At 29.6% G+C, this 22535-nt stretch overlaps 2 protein-coding genes across 3 annotated transcripts in view; one reads left to right on the forward strand and one right to left on the reverse strand.

The window, feature by feature from the left end:
- The window catches only part of LOC145328461 (tetraspanin-1-like), a 245927-nt gene that overhangs the window by 173898 nt on the left and 49494 nt on the right, over positions 1 to 22535 (forward strand). The window lies entirely within an intron of this gene.
- Positions 202 to 22115, reverse strand: LOC145328456 (uncharacterized). The gene is made up of 14 exons (XM_080172154.1): positions 22029 to 22115; positions 20521 to 20598; positions 19695 to 19779; positions 17631 to 17721; positions 14161 to 14222; positions 12954 to 13055; positions 10928 to 10999; positions 9497 to 9562; positions 8755 to 8828; positions 4819 to 4906; positions 2492 to 2620; positions 1308 to 1411; positions 994 to 1083; positions 202 to 632 (listed from the first exon to the last, which is right to left on the reverse strand). Exons 2-14 carry the CDS (start codon positions 20592 to 20594, stop codon positions 455 to 457), a joined length of 1215 nt encoding a protein of 404 aa, XP_080028280.1. The 5' UTR covers positions 20595 to 20598; positions 22029 to 22115; the 3' UTR covers positions 202 to 454.

The following is a 22535-nucleotide window of genomic DNA, read 5'->3' on the forward strand; positions in this document are numbered from 1 at the left end:
AAAATTTTTTTTTATATTTTTTAAAATAAAATTAAAAATTAGGGGGTAGGACACCCCCCGCCCGAAAAAAATTTTTTTTTGCCCCCCCTAAAATTTTTTTTTTACTTTTTCTTTTAAAATCTAAAATAAGAAATTGGGTTATCAAATTCGACTCTCCCTTCCTCAAGTGCCCCTAGAGGCCTCTAGGGGCGTAGCCGCTAGTAAATTACATAAAGTAATTAAATTGAAAATGCAAAAAAGATATGAAAAATTTAAATGCCATAATTTTTAAGTAAACATATTACATCATAGAAATTATCACAATTTAACATACAATTTTTTAAAAATTGGGTTGACACATAAATAATAAAATTTTTCACCAGATCACTTTATGCTAACTTTTGTCTTACTATGAAATAATTTAATGTTCTTATTTTAAAAACAGGTTCTTCATCCTTTGTAGACCATATCAATATTATGCTTCATGAAAGAAATGTGGGCTCTGATCTCCAATGCTACTTCCACCCTCCCTGGCACGTGCTCTAGAATAGTCAGGGGGTGGCGTGAGGCCCTCCACTTCTTTATCAAAGACCGCTGTGTATGAGGGGGGTGGTGATAGTTTTTCCCCTTCACTGCTGGTTGATCCACGAGATCTAAATATTTTCAAAAAATTAATTCATAATTGTAGGATACATTACATAGCAGTTGATTATATAGCATTTATGAGTTCTCTATTTAAAAGGGACAGAAATAGCCTTACTTACAACTAAAAATAAGATAGCCTTAAACCATCCAAAGGCATATATGAACATTTCCTAAAAGGGAGATTTATATCAGTTCTGTGGTGATTGAGCTCTGAACAGAAAAACATAATACTTTATGTCATTTGATAAGTAATACAAAATATAATCAATAAAAGGATAAGACAAATCTTGTTGTTATTACCATCACTAATCTTTAATTGGTCACCAATTTTTTTTTATTTTAAAAGTTTTTATAATCAGACAAAATTACCTTCTATATTCTTCAGCCCTTTCCAGCAGGTGTCCCATTCTGGATGTGTGGGGGGTCAGTATAGGTGGGGATGATTCTGTGCTTGATACTCTGTAAGTAAATAATGAAAACACTTTAAAAATACTAAAGTAGCCGACTGTTTGTTTGTCTATATTTCTCTCTGCATTTCTCAATAAACTGTTTGTTTGTCTCTATGTATATATCTAGTCCTACCTAAGACAGGTTTAAGGCTATTTGATTTGCGTTATATTATTCCAATTACTATAAATATCTTTAAGTTTTAGGTTTCTGGCAGAACTCAAGTTTGACTGTACCTGTGCAGTGGTCTACTTTGTCTAAGATCCATTTGTCCAGTGATTATTTTTCCCAGGCTGTCTCGGGGTAGCAGAAACCGCTCTGATGGCAGCAGGATGGTGATCTAAATTAAAGATTTAATTAGTTATTCATTAGAAAAGACCAATCTGCATTTGAAAAACAAAACCCCATTGTAAAGGAATTATATTTTATTCTACTGACTTGTTAAAATGTCTTGATTGTAATGAAGGACAGGGTGAGGTAGACCTATACCCTTATCTAAAAACTAGGCAGAAAAATAAATCTTTTCTCTCCAATATAAAATTATGTTTCTTTATCCTTGGGCAAGAAGTTTGTGTAAACTTGTTGAAACTCTTCCAAATAGGATTAAGGTGGTTTCTGCAGATGGTTTACCACTAAATAATCACATCAAAGTTGTATCTGAAGCATAACTAAAATATTTCTATGATTATTCAGTGGTAAAACACTGACAAAATCCTCTTTAGACTCCTATAAGCTGGAAAAATATTAGTCCTAACTTTAATTTGATGTTTGTATAAAGCATCTTTGGAATGCATTAGATGGAGTTTTCCTTGTTTATGGGTATATAATTTTAATTCTGTGAATATGTATTTTTTGCATTTGTCAAAATGTTTATAATGTTAATGTTTTATTTTATAGATTGTTTTTAATATTTTGTCTAAACATCTTGTCTCTCTTCATATAAAATTATGAAGATTTGCGCTCCCACGCTTATTTTCCTTGTTAAATATTTTGTCAGATTTTGAAAAAATATTTTGATACATTAGATACACTCCATTAGGCTTAAAAAGTGTACAAGATTTTTACAAATTATGATAAATAGTTTCCAGTTTAATGGAATTTCTTCAAGAGAAATTTTAAAGATTTTTTTTCTTCAGAACGTTCTATGTTTTGGTTTCATCATTTCTTTTCAGATTTCAATTGTAACTTATTTGAAAAAAAACCTAAGAAACATATATTTACCTAGTTCACAACATTAGTTCCTTACTTGAATTTATAAACTAAACGTATAAAATAAGGCTTCTAATCTTGTTTAATTTCTAAGTTTTTCTATTTTCTAATGTACACTATATTCTTGACATTTTAGAGTTAATTTTATTGGGAGAGGTTTAATTTTGTTTCATTTTACATCAAAAAAGCAAACAATAAAAAACAATGTTACCTTCTGTGGTTCAGCAAAGTCAATGTATGGATCATCAGGTATAGACTTGTCAAACTGGTAAGGAGGATCTGTCTGGGGGACAAAGCTGTACTTGTGCACAATATCCAAGTTGTGTCTTTGCCATACATCCTAAAAGTTATTGTAGTATTAGCTTTTTGGAACTTTTCTTACATATCACACAATCCTTATAATAAAGTCTGTCTGTTTGTAACAAAGGATTTCGTTAACCGCTGAACCAATATGGTATCTTTTACAGGGTAGCTTTTCATATGTCCAGGGAAGGTTTATAACTATTTTGGGGGAGAGTACCACCACCCTCCTAAGAGATATCACCCCTAAAAAAATTACCCCCCCCCCAAATTTTTTAAAAATCTTATTTAAAAACTAAAATTTAAAATAGGGGGGGGGGGGCTAGGGTCGACGTTCTCCCTCCCCCCACCCAAATTTTGTTTTAATTTTACTTTTGAATCTAAAATAAAAATTTGGGTAGCGAATTCAACTCCCTCACTTCTCAAGTGCCCCTTGAGGCATCTAGAGGCATAGCCGCTAGTATGAAATATAACAACAAAAGTAAAATGTATTGTTCTATCTATTTAAAGTATTAAATTAAGTTTAGGCATGGTTTTAATTAAGAATGATAATTTTAATTAATTATATTTCCACAATTGTTTTCCATGAATGAAATATTTGAAATGTTGAGGATATCAAATGATGAATATTCATGAATGCTGATCTTTTATTTTATTAAATTTTCCTTAGAAGTTGTTCCCAATCTTAACTTTAATTTAAATATTAAGTTTTTGTTGTCAAATATAAATATTAGATGTTAAATAATTGTTAAATAAAATAAATCAGCTATTTATGATTTCTTAAAAGTAATCATTTGTTGTTGACAAAATAAAATTTTATTATTTTATTGTCAAGATGATAATCTTTCAAATTTTCCCTATAGCCATTTAATCCAAAAATTTATTTAGAATTATCCTATGGCCGTAGAAGGGGTCTTAATATTCCTAAAAGAAACTGTTGAAAGATTAGAAGAATTTAAAATGTGCATCTTGAGAATTCTTGATTAAACTATTTGTTCAGGCAAACTTTTTCCCGGATAACTTTGCAATCTCTCTTACAAAAGATCATCTAGAAAACTTTTACTAAGTTTACCCCCTTGAAAATATCTTGCTTTTTAAAATTGATCAGTAGACTTAGTCAGTTTAATTTAAGAAGTTCTATAATGAAAAAAAAACTCTTTCATTTATTTTTAATTAGAGAGAGATGTATTTTTGTTCATCCATATGTAATATAATGTTAATATCAAAAGTTTTGATACATTTATAAAATGAGATACTTTGTGATCCAGCAAAAAGTACATTTAACTCCTTTTTTCGTTTTTGATGAAGAAAAATAATTTAATAAGGAAATATTTAACCTCTTCCTAAAAGTAATTATTGGACAAGAAAAAAACTAGTTATAGAAAGATAATTGAAAAGCAGGATCTTATATCTGCAAATTAGAAAATAAATTGCTCTCAATTAATATCAAAACAACAGTTTGATCTTGTATACAAAATGTTAATGAAAACAAATTATGAAAATCAAATGTTTTTTTTTATTTAAGTGGACTATATCTTTGAAAGTGATCCTATTGACAATTCTCAAAAAAGATAGTACCTTGAATTGAAATCAATTTTAAAAATCTAATGAACAGCAGATTTAGGGTCATAATATTCTTTTTTTTTAATAATTCAGATATATAAAGTGTTGATAATTTATGATTATTATCATTTGTTTGTTTTATAAATGTTATCATTCTTGTTTTACATAAAAGATGTTTAAATTCTCAAAATCCCTTAGGTACTTTAGAAATTACATTCTAAATTGTTCCTTTCAAAATTATTTTGAATTGGTACATATAATGTACTTTTTCATTGCAAAGCTACTTTTTAAAGAGCGTTTTAACATAAAAGTTTAAAAAATAATTGAAAATGTTTTGGAAAATAAGTTTAATACTTAAAAAGAAAGCTAGTTGAAATTTTTTTATTTCTTAATTAATGATATCTGAGTTTTATAAAGTATACTTATATTCTGAATTAAATTCACTTTTGAAAGTGAAGCAATTTTTGTTAATTAAATAAAATAAAACATGAGGTTAAACAGATAATATAAATGCAGAAAGTAAGATAGACAGCTAAATATCCAAGAAATCAAAAATAGAACATAAGATATAAAGACTGGTTTGTATCTTACCTGTGACAAACCTGTAGAAAAATTCTTACTATTGACAGAATCATTGAATTCTTGAAAAGATATAGGGACAACTACATATCCTACCTCTAACAAATGTTGAAAGAAAAGTCCAACAATAGGTAGAACAGTTGAAACTCCCATCAAGAATGATCTGTACTTCCAAACAAAATACCTAAATAAATATCAATTATAGAATAAATTGGCTATGTGCAGTGATATACAGTAATGTAAAGCGATATACAGCAATGTACAGCGATATACTGCGATGTGCAGCAATAGAAGCAAAAACTCCATAATCCATCACTAAGGGAGCTTTAATAAAATGGCAGGAGGATCTAATTATTCGATCGGGAGGTCAATATTTTCAAAGGGCTTGGATCCTGATGCTGCAAATATAAAGTATGCCTAAAATTGAACAGGGAACATATGTTTTTTAAAAAGAATTATATGAATTTTTTGTTGCTGTGCTACTTACAAACACTTTCATCCTCTTGAAATTTACAATGAATGTAAAGTTATGACCATCTGCCTTATAACTTCTAAATATTTATAGAATAATTAAGAAAGTTTGAAAGTAAATTACATTTGTGTGTTTTGTTTGTGAGCTAGGTTTGCAGTAAGAAAGAGGAAAGAAGTTTACCCCAGCTTATACTAACAATGAAATAAATTCGGAAAAATCACGAAACCTTTTTCAGCTGTCGTTGGGGGGGGGGGGGGCAACACATATGTAGTCAAATTGACGACCTCTCAATTTGCCCCCTAAATATTATTTTATATATATTTCGCTTGTTGGATATGAATTATTCCTGAGTAAACCCAGTTAAACACAGTTAAACACAAATGAAAATTATGATAGTTTTATATGTAGCAAACAAAAGCTTTAGCCTTTTTTGTTAATTTTAACTTTAAGATTTTTAGAATTAAAAATTCCTATTATATAAAGTAGTAATTTTTTTTTGTCTATAGCTTAAGATTTTTTATAACTACTGAACCTATTGAGTTTTTCATTTTATAGAAGCCTTTCTTATAGATCCCTTGATGGTTTTAGGCTATTTGATTTCTATATGTAAGTCTGGTTTTAGGCTCTTTTTTTTACTTTCTTCACTCCTTCGAATACATAGCTCCTAGATGCTAGGAGCGCAGCCGCTAGTAAAAAATATATAATAAGACATTTGGTATGATATAAATAAAAACAATAAAGATATAAAGAAAAAATAATAAAGAACTATATATTGGTTTAGTACTCTGACATTAAGTTAATTTATTATCTCTTGAACTATTTAGTGCCCCCCCCCCCCCCCAACCAACCAACTCAACTTTTTCAAACATGATTTTTGCTATCTTTCATAACTCTAACTTAACATAACTCAATACACATGCATATTTTCACAAAGGTAATTTGATTTGAGGTCCACATTAAATTTTGGGGAACACAGTAATAGTGTCTGACTGATTATGACGTAACAAAAAAATAGCCAATGAGAGGCCGTTATTGACCAATGGTAAAATTTATAGTGGCCTCTCATTGGCTATTTTTTTTTTGTTACGTCATAATCAGTCAGACACTATTACTGTGTTCAATTTTGGGGATATTTCTAATATCTCTCGAAGGCAATATAAACTTTTATTATTCAATTATACTACACCGCTAAGTATATAAGAAATTTTTATTTTACAGGGAATGTTTGAGGCTATTCTTAAATTAAAAAAAATATATTAAAGTAAAAAAAGGAATATCATGTTTCTTTTCACACAAAAAATTGTAAATAATTATTGTTTAGATACAGCAGACCATTTGAAATATATTTTGATTATTTAATTTTTTTTTTGTCTATTTATGTGTTATCAATAAAATAACGTTTTGCTGTGAATTTTTTAACAATTCATAAAACATTATACTCAAAGGTTTAAGATGCGCCTCTTTCTGGCATAAATGTCCTTGTTTTAATAAGAACAGAACTTTTCTTCCAAGAAATTCTTGACAGACAATAAACATCCTTATTTTCAGATTTTCTAAAAAACATAATAAAAACAAGGACGATCCTACAATAACATCCATAGAAGCTAAGCTCAGCAAATTAAATTATTGGACAGAGATACAACCACCTCCAAAGGGGTTATGTATAAATAATATCGGCTTAATTGTCCCAAGAATTAACAACTAAAATATTTAATTTTATTCAAAAGTTGACGTTTATGGAAGTACTGATGACAATTATCAAAGAGTTGCCACGCTCTACCAAATTTTACTAAGGTTTAACACTTTTAGAATGATTCTAACAATAATTTATGTTTATGTCTACGAATCTACGAAAAAAAGCTTAAGTTTAGAAAATCTTTGTTTTTAATAAATAAAAAAGAAAGTATTTTCCATCTTTAGAATTCTAATTAGATTTTCTTCCATTATTTTCTTTATTCAAAAATTTTCTTTCTTTTCAGTTATAAGATCTTCTGTTGTTAAGCTGTAGAAATAGTGAAATTAGAACAATACTCTATAATACAAAGTAGAACGATGTGTGTCTCTGTCTGAAGCTTAAGATCTCGGTAACCAATGAACCGATTGGGTTCTTTTCTTTAGGGAATATACCTACTGGTCCTGTGGTGGTTTATGGATATTTTCTTGGAAGATGGGACACCCCTAACCCTCAATAAAGAAAAAATCTCCACTGCAACCTAGGGGTGAAGCCCCCGTGAAAAAATTGCCCACCAATTTTTTTAAGCCGCTACTATTGTTTAAATTAGTAGTAATCGTTTTTTGTCTGTAGCGAAGGATCTCACTAACTTCAGAACCGAAATAGTTCTCCTGTACAGTGAAGCTTCTTATAGTTCTAGGGAAGGTTTTCTAACTATTTTAAGGGAGGGTATCAATAGAAATCATCCATAGAAAAAATTAACCCACCCCCTCTCCTTCCAAAAAAAAAAATTTTTTTAATTTTCTTTGAAAACCTTAAATTAAGAATTAAGACAAGTAGCAGAAAAAGAAAGATTCAAAAGTAGGTCTAATAAAAGAGAAGGATTTATTTAAATTGTTCAAAAGAGGGAAAGAAAGAGAGAGAGGGAGAGAGAGAGAGAGAGTGAGAGTGAGAGAGAGAAAGGGAGAGAGAGAGAGAGAGAGAGAGAGAGAGAGAGAGAGAGACTTACAAAAATTTTAATTAATTGAAAAATATCTGAAATTTTAAAAAAGATTTATAATGTGGGTGACCCTCCTTATATCCACCTCCCTATCTTGAAAATTTTAATTCCGTAAAGGGAAAAAATATTGTTTAAGGACAAAGTGTAAAATCTCAAATGGGGGGTAATTCAAATTTGGCGAATTTTTTTTTTCTGCTACCCTTAAAATTTTTATCTAAAGGGGATAAATTTTAAATATAGGTTAGGGTAATTACACCCACTAATAGATGTATAGATAAGCTGATAAAATTAAGGAGGGGGAGGTTGAAGGGTCCAATCTTAATCAAATGGATTTTGCCTAAAAACTTGATATTTTGTTGAAAATGAAAAACGTGACTTTTTTAATAATCTCAAATAATAAAGTACTTCAAAATAATATGATATTAATATTTGTATTAGATATATTTTTTTAAGCGAATCTTTATTATTATTAGGGTTTTTGGGTGCGCAAAGAAAAGCTGTTTTCTTTAGGTTAGGCATGTTATAATTGTCCTTTCGACTTCAAACTAAAGATGATGATTATTGTACTAAATAAGTACCAGAAAAAAAACTAATTATGAACTGTTTTGATAATAGTTTAGGTATTGTAAAATGTATAATTATTAATTATCCTACACATTTATTTAAAAATAATTCTTGAACAAAAAGGTTTTAAGAGGAGCATTTATATTATCCTAAAAGTGTAAGTAGATCCTTAAAAACAATCCTATATTAACGCCATTTTACAAAAAGTTAAATCAATATTCTGCTAATTAATTGTTTATGTTAGTGTGTTATACCGTTTAATTTCAGAGCTTTGCTTTACAGTATTAATGTAATTTATGTCATGCGCCTGACCTAGCAACTTACCAGAAAGCGGGTAGGTCAAGTTCTCTGTGTATGATAGCGGTCAACCTTGGTCCGCGCATTTGCAGCTTCAGCCGCTGAAAAAAGAGGAAATCCATAAATAAGTAACTGCAAAGAATAAATCTTAAGAAGGGACGGGGACTCTAAATCACAATGGTACCCAAAGTTTTATAAACACCATCTCTCATTCGTTTACTTTTGATATAATCAGCACACATCTTCAGTGTCCATTCTTTTCTACCAATAACATTCATATTTTGATTTCGTAATTGGAGGGGAACATCAATTGCACCACCCCTTAATATGCAGGCTAAATTTACACTTTTTCAAATATTGTCAGTAAATCACACACAACAACCTGTACAGACTAATACATAATCACTTTACATATTTGTGTTCCCTGTTCTAGTAATGCATTCCATGTACTGTAAAGACTTTACCTTTATCTAAGGGTACTAAAATGGTTAGTAGCTGTAATTAATACACTCTTACATCAATTTGTACTTGGTTACCCAACAGACAACTAACCCTTTGATTGCAAAAAGATTGTATGAAAGTCCTAACTGAGTATGGAAATGAGTTGCGCCTGTTTTTGTACCAATGCATTACATACCCCATATTCTTACTATAAGTATCCCACTTCTGACATAGCAGCAGTATATTCTTTTTTTTTAACGTATCTAGTATAACGCGATGTGGTTCAGACTCGAACCCGCAACCTCTCGGATAGTATCGAACACATTACCTCCTCGTCCAGATTAATAGCGCCGTCCTTGACAGGGATCTTGGTCTCAACCTTGACATTTCCAACCTAAACAGGATTCAGATCATCGATATATTATGACTTGGATGTTGCACCAGATTTCCATGAACTCTGACAAAGTGATGCTCGTAGCTGGCTAAAATAATCCCATTTTTTCCATCCTGCAAAATAATTTCAAAGCATCTAAACGGGTTTAAATTTGAGAATTAGTCAAGGCTGCCGAGCCCTTTCCTTTTAAAAAGTATTTTCAAAAGTTTTTCCTTTCTACAGAAAATAAGGAAAATTAAGTGATATTATTTTCTTACTTTCACTGACGGATGAGGACAATTATATCCATACGTAGCACAGCAAAAGCAAGTAATATTCGAAGCAAAATTAGGTACTATGCAGTAAAGATATTGCTAAAACAATGAGTACATTCACAAATATTAAAGAAGATTCCAGTCACCACTTAGTAAAAACATATGGTAGTTGTACGGACAAACAGTATGTATATGTAGAGTAGCGTCTCTCTCCACTCAAAGATTATCTATAGAGTAGCATCTCTCTCCACTAGAAGATTATCTATAGAGTAGCGTCTCTTTCCACTAGAAGATTATCTATAGAGTAGAGCACAGACTATAAGATTATCTATAGAGTAGCATCTCTCTCCACTAGAAGATTATCTATAGAGTAGAATCTCTCTCCTCTAGAAGATTATCTATAGAGAAGCATACCTCTCCACTAGAAGATTATCTATAGAGTAGCATACCTCTCCTCTAGAAGATTATCTATAGAGTAGCATCTCTCCCCACTAGAAGATTATATATAGAGTAGCATACCTCTCCTCTAGAAGATTATCTATAGAGTAGCATCTCTCTCCACTAGAAGATTATCTATAGAGTAGCATACCTCTCCACTAGAAGATTATCTATAGAGTAGCATTCTTTCCACTAGAAGATTATCTATAGAGTAGCATCTCTTTCCACTAGAAGATTATCTATAGAGTAGCATCTCTTTCCTTGAGAAGATTATCTATAGAGTAGCATCTCTTTCCTTGAGAAGATTATCTATAGAGTAGCATCTCTCTCCTCTAGAAGATTATCTATAGAGTAGCATCTCTCTCCACTAGAAGATTATCTATAGAGTAGCATCTCTCTCCTCTAGAAGATTATCTATAGAGTAGCATCTCTCTCCACTAGAAGATTATCTATAGAGTAGCATCTCTCTCCTCTAGAAGATTATCTATAGAGTAGCATCTCTCTCCACTAGAAGATTATCTATAGAGTAGCATCTCTCTCCTCTAGAAGATTGGTGCAATTCTTTGGATTATATTAAATTTTTTCTCTGAATAGGTGCACGATTTATCCAATCTATCTATTTATCTATCTGTCTAATTTATCTATCTATCTATCCATCTATCTCTCAACTCACCAGCGCAGGAATTGTCACACAAAAGCTTGCTTTGTCCGTTGACTCAAAGAGGGTCGAAGCCGTTTCCAAGACCTTAATGAACAAAATATCATGAAAAATTTAAAGAAAAATAATTTATGCTTTTGGATGCATAATTTTAATTTGTTTTTCGATTCTAATGAGCTATAAATGTCAATTGGTATCAAATATGACATTTTCAGTTCTAACAAGTATAACAATCTTTAAAAGTGGCGCAATAAGAACAAACTACCAACAAAATTAAGAGACAAAAAAGAACAGTTTAGCAGTTAAAAATATTCCGATCAATTGATGTTTTAATGTTGGTAAGAAGTAAAATATGTGAGAAATTCTTTTTCTTTTGGCAGAGATTTTAAATAAATTATTGAATAAGACTTATTCTTTGCATAGATCATTTAAATAATTATATTTAAAGTTAATTTAAAGTTTAATTAACTTAAATTAGGCAAATCAGACAAAGGTGGTGCAATCAATGAGTTGGTTGTCTGATGGGTGTTACTTAATCTAATACCCCTGGTTTGGACGGAAAATGAGAGAGTTGGGTCCCCTTAGTTATCCTGGATTGTTGAACCTGGCGTTAGAGTGATAAGTAGGCATATCAGTGACTTAGTGACGTTTGAACAGACCATAGTTCTACAGAAGCTGTGCTAATACTAATTATTTATAAATTCTAGTAAAAGGTTCATACAAATTACTTTGCAATTTAATATGAAATTAAAAACTATCTAGCCCAATTTCATAAAACTATTTGTAACAGCATAGCAACTCTATAACACTGTTCTTCTGTGCTTAACTATTGACAACGTTATTCAAGTTCCTTTTTTACAAAGTACAAATAATCAAAAACACACCTGTATTCTTATATAAAAGTAACAGGATGTCTGTTTGTCACCCCCGAAAAAATGACCCTTCCCCCCCCCCCAAAAAAAAGTGGAGGGTCGAATTCCCCTCCCGCCTTTAATTCTTTCCCAATTTCCCTTGGGGGGGTTAACCTTTCTCTCCCATCTACCTACCCCATGATATCGTCGGTTTTTCCTAAAACAAATTTTTTTGAACGCTCACACAAAGGTTCTTTAGTATAAAATTTATATAAGATAGATTAATCTTTTCTTTAAATTGCTACCAATAAACTACCAAAGGCCTAATTGTGTAATATTTATAAAGTCTGATTAATCTGTTCCCGTTAACTGTGATTTAAAACAGTGTAAATTATTGAAATGATATACAATTTTGTACTTTTGTTAAATATCAAATGTTCTGCTAATGTCAAACATGCAATAATTAAACTATTTTTATATGCCTTTCTATTCTTAATTATATAATGTATATCGTTTATTTTAATTTATCTTTAAATCAAAAGCCTATTTTACAGAAAAAAAATATATTATAGGTCCTTTTTCTAATTTATTCCATAAATTTCTAAATATTTAGTCCACTAATAGTGTATCCATTTACATATTTAATAGTATTCTATTGATATGTCCATTAAGATATATAAGTTGGAAAGAATTTTATGTTAGAGGGAGATTTGAAATCTGCATCAAATTTTAAGAATTTTTATAAAATTCGTTTTTGTATAATTCTTTATCTAAAAGCGAAAATACAATTTAAGTTAATTAATTTTGACAACTGTGATTGGTGGATTGAAAATTATCTGCGCTCTGATTGGAGAAGCTTAAGTGTCGCACATCATTCAACCAATCAGAGCACAGGTAGTTTCTAATCCACCTATCCTATTGGTCAAAATTTATGAACTTAAATTGTATTTCCGCTTTTAGATAAAGAATTAAACAAAAAACGAATTTTATAAAAAAAATCCTTTAAAAATCCCTCTAACATTAAAATTCCTTCTAACTTATATATCCTAATGTCCATCCGTTTACAAACCTCAGAAACAAATTTGTTTGTATTTCTCAAGCTCTAAGTGTCCCTTTTTCATCTATGTGTTTTTTGGGTGTCTATCTATCTATCCATTAGATGTCGATACACTATCCATCCATCGACAAACCTTTGAAACAAATTTGTTTGTATTTCTCAAGCTCTGGGTGTCTTCTGGTTCCAAATCAATTCCCATGTCCAATAAAAATACTTTCTTTTCTGTCAAGAATTCCTAGATAGATTGATATGTTTAGATAGATAAATATGTAAACAGATAGATAGAAAGATTGATAGATTGATATAAAGGTTACATTGATACAAAGAAAGGCAAAAAATGTTAGATACCAATAGAATGTGGCCTAAACCCACCTCATGACAAATAAAAAGCTTCCCTGAAAAGTACTACTCATGTTAACCAGCAATTTTCGAGATCTTTAGCTTTAGACAATAGATAAATAGATTAGATATATTTAGATTGATAGTTGGTTAGATTATAGATAGAATTCCATAAATACTTAAAAAATAGATAGATAATTAAAAGAGAGATAAAAGATGGATTTGATAGTTGAATCGATGGGTATATAAAATAAATAAACATATATATAGATAGATAGATTTTCAGAAATATAAAAAATGAATATTAAAAGAGAAAAATTCATTAAATCCTTTTTCACTGGAGCACTATTACATATAAAAACAAAATAAATTTCTCCTATTCATAAATATTTAATAATTTTTGCAAATATTCATAATTCCAGAAATGAAGCTACTCTTACAGTCAAAATGTCTGTCCGGCTTTATGTAAATTACGTGATTTCTCGGTTGTTATTAAAGGTGGTTGCTATGAATGTTGGCATCCTTCCTATACAATTTTTTGTAATCTTTAATGCATATGTTTCAAATATTAAATTTGCAAAAAAATAACAAATATTTAAATATACTTAAAAAAATAAAATAAAATATAAAAAAGAAACAAATCATAGATAGATCATAATTTAGATGACCACAGATAGATAAACATATAGATAGATAGAAAGATAAATAGAAAGATAAACAGATAGATAAAATTATAGATAGGCAGATAGATAGACAGATAGATGGACAGATAGATAGACAGATAGAAAGACAGATAATTTGACAGATAGATAGACAGATAGATAGAAAGATAGATAGACAGATAGATAGACAGATAGATAGACAGATATATAGACAGATAAATAAAGAGACAGATAAATAGACAGATAGATAGACACATAGATAGACAGATAGATAAAAAGATAGATAAAAAGATATATAAAGAGATATATAGATAGATAGTTAAAAAGGTAGATAGATACCTCCAGTATATCAGAAAGTCCATAGGCTGATTCTATTCTATTAGGTCTCATTCCGCTAACATCTAAGAGAATAATGTATTCATTAATTTGCTGAGCGCTTTTATGATTGGATGTATTCTTGTTTTAAATAAATACTAAACCGATAAATTCTCCAATAAGAGGAGTTTTATATAGTTTCCAGGATTACTTTTGGAATATTTAATTTTCAAATTCAAGACTTGGGATGCTTTTGGTCTATTTTCTTCCATTTCTTATCCTGTTCGAATATAGATCACCTAGATGCTAGTGGCGAAGCCGCCAGTATAGATAAATAAAGTAATTGATGCGAGGCCAGGTTTTGGTGTTTGTTGTAAATGTAATGTAATCAAACTCTTCATTTTCCTTTAAGACTTTTTTAACCCCCATTTAAATCGCACCAAATTTTCATAAAATAAAGTGATGCTTACTAATATAACGACACCCTCTTTACACAGTACACACCCCCTCTTTGTTAATGGATGAACGAACTGGCTATTAAATGAGGTCCATATCAGCAAGCTAAATTGATGACAAATTTTCCACTGTCATTATGTCCACGTATTAAATTCTATATCTATTCCCATATACATATCCTTTCGTGCGTTTTGATGACAGATGCCAGTAGTCCTAGAGTGTAAAAGTTTGAAAAGCAAAAAGGGAAAAATCCAGCCATAGTAACAACAACTGAATTTATTTATAAACAAGGATGACAACATCAATAAAAGCGAAGCACGGTAGGACAAACGGACATTAAAACTTGTATAGTGTCAGAACTGCATAATCAGAATATAAATATATAAGAGTCAAAGCAAAATTGTAAGTAAATTTGTTGAAAAACTGCTTGATACAGGATAATGTTTATGGACATACTTACATTTTTAGGACTTGATTATAGAGTTGCTTCGCTTATTACATTATACTTTGTTGTCCCAGGAATCAATATACTAAAAATCAGATCAATCGGATGATTAGATCACATAAAAATTTGTTGTTAAAAAAGTAAAAAAATCAGCATGTTTAAATGGACGTACGGACATTTTGGTAATGATTATAGAGTTGCTACGCTTTCTAAATCGTACCTAACTACTAAAGGAATCACCATACAAAATTTGAAATCGATATGACAATTCTAACATGCCTAAAAAGCTATCCGTTACGGACGGACGTACGGATGTACGGATGAACCGACCCTAATTATAGAAAAGCTTCGCTTTTAAAAACGTGTAAAGGTTTCTTGATTTTGGGGGACAACAAATCGTAATAAAGACGACATTTTATCTGCACCAAATTATTATTTTAGATTTATTTCGCTTGTTGGCTATACCTTATTACTGCAAATAATGACTAATTTAAAAAAAATTAATATTTAGTTTAAAAAATCTTGTTTTTTTCCCATTTCAATAAAAAGAAAACCTATATAAAACCCTATATGTACAGAAAACGTACTGTATATAATTGGACCCTGGATTCGCCTGTCATTCAAGTTTTGTCATAATTTTAAGCATAAGCAATCACTAAATGTACATAAAAAAGAACAATGAACTTTGATTCAGTAAGAATAGAGAAACTTTTATTTTGTATTAACAAAAGTTAAATGCTATATAGTTAAAACCGGTTTTTCTTACAAAACTGCATTCATGGACGGCCGAACGTACGGACAAAGTGCATTGGAAAATGTGAAATTCTAGCTTTCAACGAAATTGAATTTCTCTTCTTCTCTCCCATTTATATCTTTCTTTATCTCTCTCTCTCTCTCTTTTTCTCCCTCTCCCTCTCTCTCTCTCCATCTCTCTCTCTTTCTCTTTGTTTACATTATCCAATTTAAAGTGAAAGTACAATGTGTTCACTGCAGGGATAAAAAGGATAGGACATTTAAAGAAAAATTATTCTTTGCTCAAATAAAAAAGTCTTGTTAAGATTAATTGTAAAGACGTCAAAGCTTTCAAAGGGGGCAATATATATTCCAATTAATTGTCCAGTATGGCATCGAAACCGAATAATTTCCGCTTTATTAGAACCTGTTCACAGCAATACCGCAAAATCCTGTATATCCTTGTATTACAGACAATTTTCCACGAAATTTAAAATATAAATCTTAAAACTAACTCTATCCTAACAAAACTGATTTAATCTTAAAATTTTTAATTTCTATATTCACGTAAAACAACATATCTCTTTTTCCCCATTCTAAGATGTTATGTGTTATTTATAATTTGATATCGTAAAATTTCAATAACAATCTATTTTGAAAAAAATAAACTAGATACCTATATCATATATTAATGAGTTAAGGAGATTGGACAAAAAGAATTAAATCAATTTTCTCGTATTCATTCGAATCCGGTGGATAGGAACCGGTTCTCATCCATACGAAAAAACTATGTCTAGCATCGTATTATATCCAGCTTTCTACGAATATAGAAATGTACAATCATAAGATTAAAACCAGTTTATTTTGGCCCGTGCCTTCAGCACCTCGGGGCTAAAAAAAACTGGTTTCAATCTTATAATTGTACATTCTATATCCGCGAAAAGCTGTTTATAATACGATGCGAGAAATCACTATTTCATTTGCGAGAAGAAAAATTTTATTTTTATAAAAATTAAAGATAACATGCAATCCTTAGAAAAAATATTCCAGTGAAAAAAAAACTAAATTTTAATAATAGAATATTTTAAAACTCGATATTTAATAGCCTTTTAACTTAACTTAGATATAGAATAATTATAAATGTAATTTTATATTGGTAAATTTTATTATAAAATTTTCCATTGTTATTTCTACCAAAAAAGAAACACAATAGAAAATCTAAACAGTTTTTTAATAAAAAAAACTTACAATAGAATTTATAAAATATAACTTCAAATATGGATTTGGTCATAGTTTTATATAGAAGAAAATAAAATATTTTATTTCTTATATTTATCCATAAGCTATCTTTTATCATAAAAATGAAAGTAAAGAAAAGCTATTTATACCTCTAACTGTCCCGATTTTGTCTTTAAAATGTGGCAATAGCGTCGGAAATATCAAAAACCAATATGCTAGGATACGAAAAGGGTCTTCATCAATTGAGCCAGGCAGTTGTCTGGATTATACATCTATGAATACTTATACGTTTAATTCAAAAACAATTTGATCTTAAAAGAACGTACTTTCAATAGGATCACAAAAGTGTAGCTATGCCAAATATGAAACTATACCATTAATATAATGCCCTACTAAGCTACAGACCTATGAAGAAGAAAAGCTTCGCTTTTCGCTACAAGAGCAAAATATATTTTTGACATCTTTATTAAAAATAAAATTCGAAGAATGACGTAATATGATTTAAAATTTTGATTTTTAAGAGAAGTTTTTTAATAATATAAGCTTAGAATCTTCGTCATAAACAGACAAAGAAAATTAGATAGACAGAGACAGTTAATCGCAGACAAATAGATATTCTTACCGATCAGCTCGCAAGTCTCTGTCCAAAGGTGTGGGGCAAAATCTTTTGACAATGTTTTTCTCCAAGGGGGGCACTGCTCCCGTCCGGAAACCTAAATAGATAGACATATATGTAGATGGATAGATAAATAGATATATAGATAGTTAAATAGATGAATAGCTAGTTACATTGATATATACTTTTTATTATACTTACGGCTCTGTCCCTAGAAGCCTCTAGGGGCACTAAAGGTAAGGGTAAAAATCAACCCCCCCCCTTAAAGGGGTTCAGAGGTTGGCAAGATCTTTAGCTCCAAACAAAAAAGGTACTGCTTTATATAATAAGATAAAGTAGTTATAAAGATTAAGATTATTTACTATAACGATTTACATTTTAGGATAGCTACACACGCTTGGTTTTTTATTAAATGAATAAGTTAGGGTACAATGTTTGGCACTTTTGATATAAGTAAATGATAATAAAAAACCCATAGAATGCGATAATAACTTCAGAAAAATCGAAGAAAATAGTTTTAATACTTAATTAACGTTTTTAAGTTTTTCTTCAAAAAGTTTAGATAAGATGCCTTTAAAAGTCGTCTATGATTTTGTCAGGGATAAAAATGTAACTTTAAAATAAGAATTACAACATATTTTTTCAATTAGTACAAAGTAAAATTTTGAACATTTTATTGATCAGTATATTTTTTAAAATGTGAAGTAGAAACCTGAATATTTTATCATGAAAATTGTGTTATGATTTGATTGTCTGCTAGATTACAAGAAAAAAGATACTGACAGTACTTGTTGGTTCTTTAAAAATAATTAGGTAGATTACTTTCAGAACCCCTCTTTTGCACTTAGTGTACTCAATATCTAGACAGCCAACCATTGTTTTAGAATTGTTCAATTTTTTTAACTTCTGATAAAAACAGAATTAATGGTATTTTTGTAAATATTATACCTCCAAGAAATGGCTATACTTCCCAATCATATGTTGTGTGATATTTAAGAGGAATTATTTTGATATAATGTCATTAAAATATTCGTTAAAAAAAGTGCTATTCTAGCTTATACTTTACATTTTAATGTGTATGATAATTCAAATAAAAGATAATGAAGATTTATATTATATTTAATTGTTATAATTATAAAGAAAAACCTGGAAACAGTAAAAAACTGACTTTATTTTATTGACGTAGGGAAAATTTTGTCAAATATTTGAATAAAAAAACACTATAAAACAAAATAAATTATTTTTAATATAGTCACAAAAAGGCTTAATGAGTTTAGGAAATATTTCATTCACTAATCATGTCATTTAAACTCTATTACACAGAATACATTGTAAAAAGATGTTCTCGTTTTAATTTTAAGTAATTTGAAATGCATTTTAATACCTTTTAATGATTTATTTTTTGAAACATCTTTTTATAAAATGTTATTGATTTTTGAAGTTATATGTTAAAATGTTTTTAAATTTTGTTAACATTTTGTTTTAAATGTAGAAAATTGGTAATTCTAAACATTCAAAAAATGATTTTATTAAATTTTCATCACTTAAATTGCATGTTTGATGAAATTTTCAACTGATAATTCAAGAAAAATCGTTTAAGTTTTATTATATATTACTTTGAAATGTTAAAAAAATATGATTATTGTCAAAAATGTGGAAGTTATACTTTCCTCAAAAAAAGACCTAAAACATGCAAATTAACACGTGTAATGAGATTTTTTTTCTTTCAGGTTTAATTTTAAGTAATTATTGATATTTTTTGTAAAAAGGATTTTATATAAAAAGTTTTAAAACTCGAGTTATGTAGTGGTTCTAAAAAAGGTTGCGAATTTATGCAATTTTCTTGCAAAAAAAATTTTCTAGGATTTTAAAAATAGCAAAGGGTGTTATTAGACGTACTTACAGATACAATTGCAAAGTCATTTTGGCCAAACACTAAAATAAAGTTTTGACATCTGAGGGTCCAACCGTGTACACTTTGATCATTGGATTGTTTTAGGCAATTTTATTATCTAGATTTAAGTCTTGAAGTCTTGAACTTACTGCTAAAATGTGAGTTTTGTGACATACCTTTATTCTGCACAACTTGTCTGATGTTTTGATTCTGTTCAGATAGGTTTTCAATTGGGAGGGAGAGAAACAGTTTGATGGATACCTAGATAGATATATAGTTAGATGGTTAGTTGGATACCTTTATGCATAAATAGCCAGGTTTATAGATATTTATCAAGAATAGAGCCGTATTGAGAGATAGTTACTTATAAAAAAGGTAAGCTATATCGATAGATACTTTGATACACAAAAGCAAAATATACATAATACATATATGTATGTATAAGTTGAAAGTTTTATAATCAAATTAGATAATAAGCAATTGTATATTTAGATATTAAAAACTAGAATAAATAATTTGTATGGATAGATAATTATTCAATATAAACATAGATGGATAAATAGTAAATAGATAGATAGTATGATAGCAATTAACTGTCTATTTATTAATGGATAGATAGTAAGATAGCTCGAAAGGATGCTGTGAGTATTGTTGCAAAAAATGGGGACATGATTCCAGTGACGTCATATTTTTCTTTCCCGAAAAAGGGAAGGGGGGAAGAAAATCTCTTCAAAAGAGATGGGGAAAACCCCCTTTTCTCCCATCTCTTTTTTTCTTCCCCCCTTCCCTTTTTTAGGAAAGAAAAATATGACGTCACTGGAATCATGTCCCCATTTTTTGCACCAATACTCACAGCATCGCTCGAAAGATGTGCTGCTAAACCACTAGAAGGCTTAATAAAAACTATAGATCTGTAAATGTATACTTAACAAGATAGCATATCAGAAGTTTGTAGATGGATAGATAGATAGTAAGATAGCTAAAAATATATAAAATGTATACCTTGTGCTGCTAAACCATTGGTAGGCATAATAAGAACTATAGATCAGGTACAATACACCAAGGCAGCACATCATATATCTTAACAGGTAATCATAGGTTTGTGGTTGTCGGGCAGACGGACGAATGGACAGATAGATAGAACGACAGATAGACTTCGTATTTAAGTTCTTCTGCTCAAAGAAAAAATTCCTAAACTTTGGTTTTGTTTCCAAAGAAATGTGTATGTGTGTGAGAGAGAGAGAGAGAGAGAGAGAGAGAGAGAGAGAGAGAGAGAAAGAGAAAAAGAGACAGAGAGCGAGCGGACATGGGTTCAAAAACTTTGGGAACTTTTATATAATTTTGATTCTTTTGGTTTTAAACCAACAGTGTCCAAACTTTTCAACCCCTAACTATAATCTACAGAAAGGGGTAACTTTGTTAATCATCATTTGGGATGAATACAAAATTATTGTTCGTTTTCTTATCCCTTAAGATCCCTGTCCTTGATCCCGTTCGACATAAGTCATAACAATTGCATTTCAATTTAATGGTTCAATGTTTGATTGGCATGGCTATTAGTTTTAATGGATGGAAGATTAATTTATCTTCCATCTACCAAAAAATGTTTCCCTGAGGTACAAAAAAAAACTTAAATTGGTTCTGCCAAAAAAATACTTTTCCGTATTTCTTTCATCTCTTCGCGAAAACTTTTTATTTTTAATTTTAACATAATGTACATGAGTTTTTTTTCTAGAGGCTAAGATACTCATTTGTGGGCGTCTGTCAGTATAACAGTAATAATTGTTACACCCCTAATCTTTAAGGGGGAGGGGAGGGGTAGGAAATAGCCTTAAACGACTCCAAGACATTTAAAAAGCGGCTTCCTTGAAAAGTCCAACTAACTTGAATTGAACCAGCAATTTTTGATAAGTTAAGCTTCGACTTTTTCTTATAGGTTCTTATTAAGTTTCTTTTGGTATTAATTAATTGATAGCTAGCTTGATATTTAGATATAAGGACAAAAAGTTAAATAAATGATTATCCAATTACAGACAGTATGAGAGAAATTTTATATTAAACACTATATATAGATTGATTGATAAATAGATAGTTAGATAAATGGATAAATTAATAAATAGATAGATAGATAAAAAGAAAGATAGATAAAAAGAAAGATAAATAACTAAATGAGTCAGTATGAAAGAATTGAATTAAAGGAGATTGTTAGACAGATAGATTGACAGACAGATAGATAGATTAATAAATAGATTGATAGATAGATAGATAAAAAGAAAGATAAATAACAAAATGAGTCAGTATATAAGAATTGAAGGAGAGGAGACTGTTATACAGATAAATTGACAGACAGATAGATAGATTGATAAATAGATTGATAGATAGATGGATAAATAGATAGATAAAAGGTCAGTATAAAAGAATTGAAGGAAAGAAGATTGTTATACAGATAGATTGATAGATAGATTGATAAGTAAATGGATAGATAGATAAATAAATAGAGGGATAAATACCTAAATAAGTCAGTATGAAAGAATTGAAGGAGAGGAGATTGTTCATCTTCTGAAAATTTTCCTTCCTTTGTACCAGTCACTTGTTTATCATCTAATAAGTTGTCCAATTCTTCATAAATTATCATTAAACTAATAGAGATATTCTAGAGACACACTCTAAATCAGCCAAAAGGAAAAAAAAATTGTTGTAGGTCAAATGGACCATATAGATATATTATATCAATCAATAAATCAGTCAATTTGGCATGTTATATGCTATATCATAGTTAGTTGATGTCAACATGAATTGACAAATACCTGGTATCAGGAATTGAAAGCTTTTTATTTTGATGTGGGTAAAATGATGGATTTCAAATGTTTGAGAGGGGTAATCTAACGTGTTTTAAAATTTTTTAGGGGGATAAATGAGGTATTTCAAAGTTTAGACGTTTATGATAACAGAAACCCATTACTATTAAAGGTTGAATTGATATTTAAATTATCTTTTAGTGTAAATAAGCTTATATA

Source organism: Acartia tonsa, chromosome 9, assembly GCF_053477335.1.
Source record: "Acartia tonsa isolate MP-2025a chromosome 9, ASM5347733v1, whole genome shotgun sequence".
In the NCBI taxonomy this organism is placed as follows: domain Eukaryota; kingdom Metazoa; phylum Arthropoda; class Copepoda; order Calanoida; family Acartiidae; genus Acartia; species Acartia tonsa.

Excerpts from the sequence above, each read along its gene's own strand:
- LOC145328456 (XM_080172154.1), bottom strand. The coding sequence starts at position 20,594 with ATGATGTGCTGCCTTGGTGTATTGTACCTGATCTATAGTTCTTATTAT. Across the intron at positions 17,722-19,694 it reads ACAAGTTGTGCAGAATAAAG|GTTTCCGGACGGGAGCAGTG; the intron begins GTATGTCACAAA and ends CTATCTATTTAG. Across the intron at positions 9,563-10,927 it reads GTGTGACAATTCCTGCGCTG|GTTGGAAATGTCAAGGTTGA; the intron begins GTGAGTTGAGAG and ends AATCCTGTTTAG.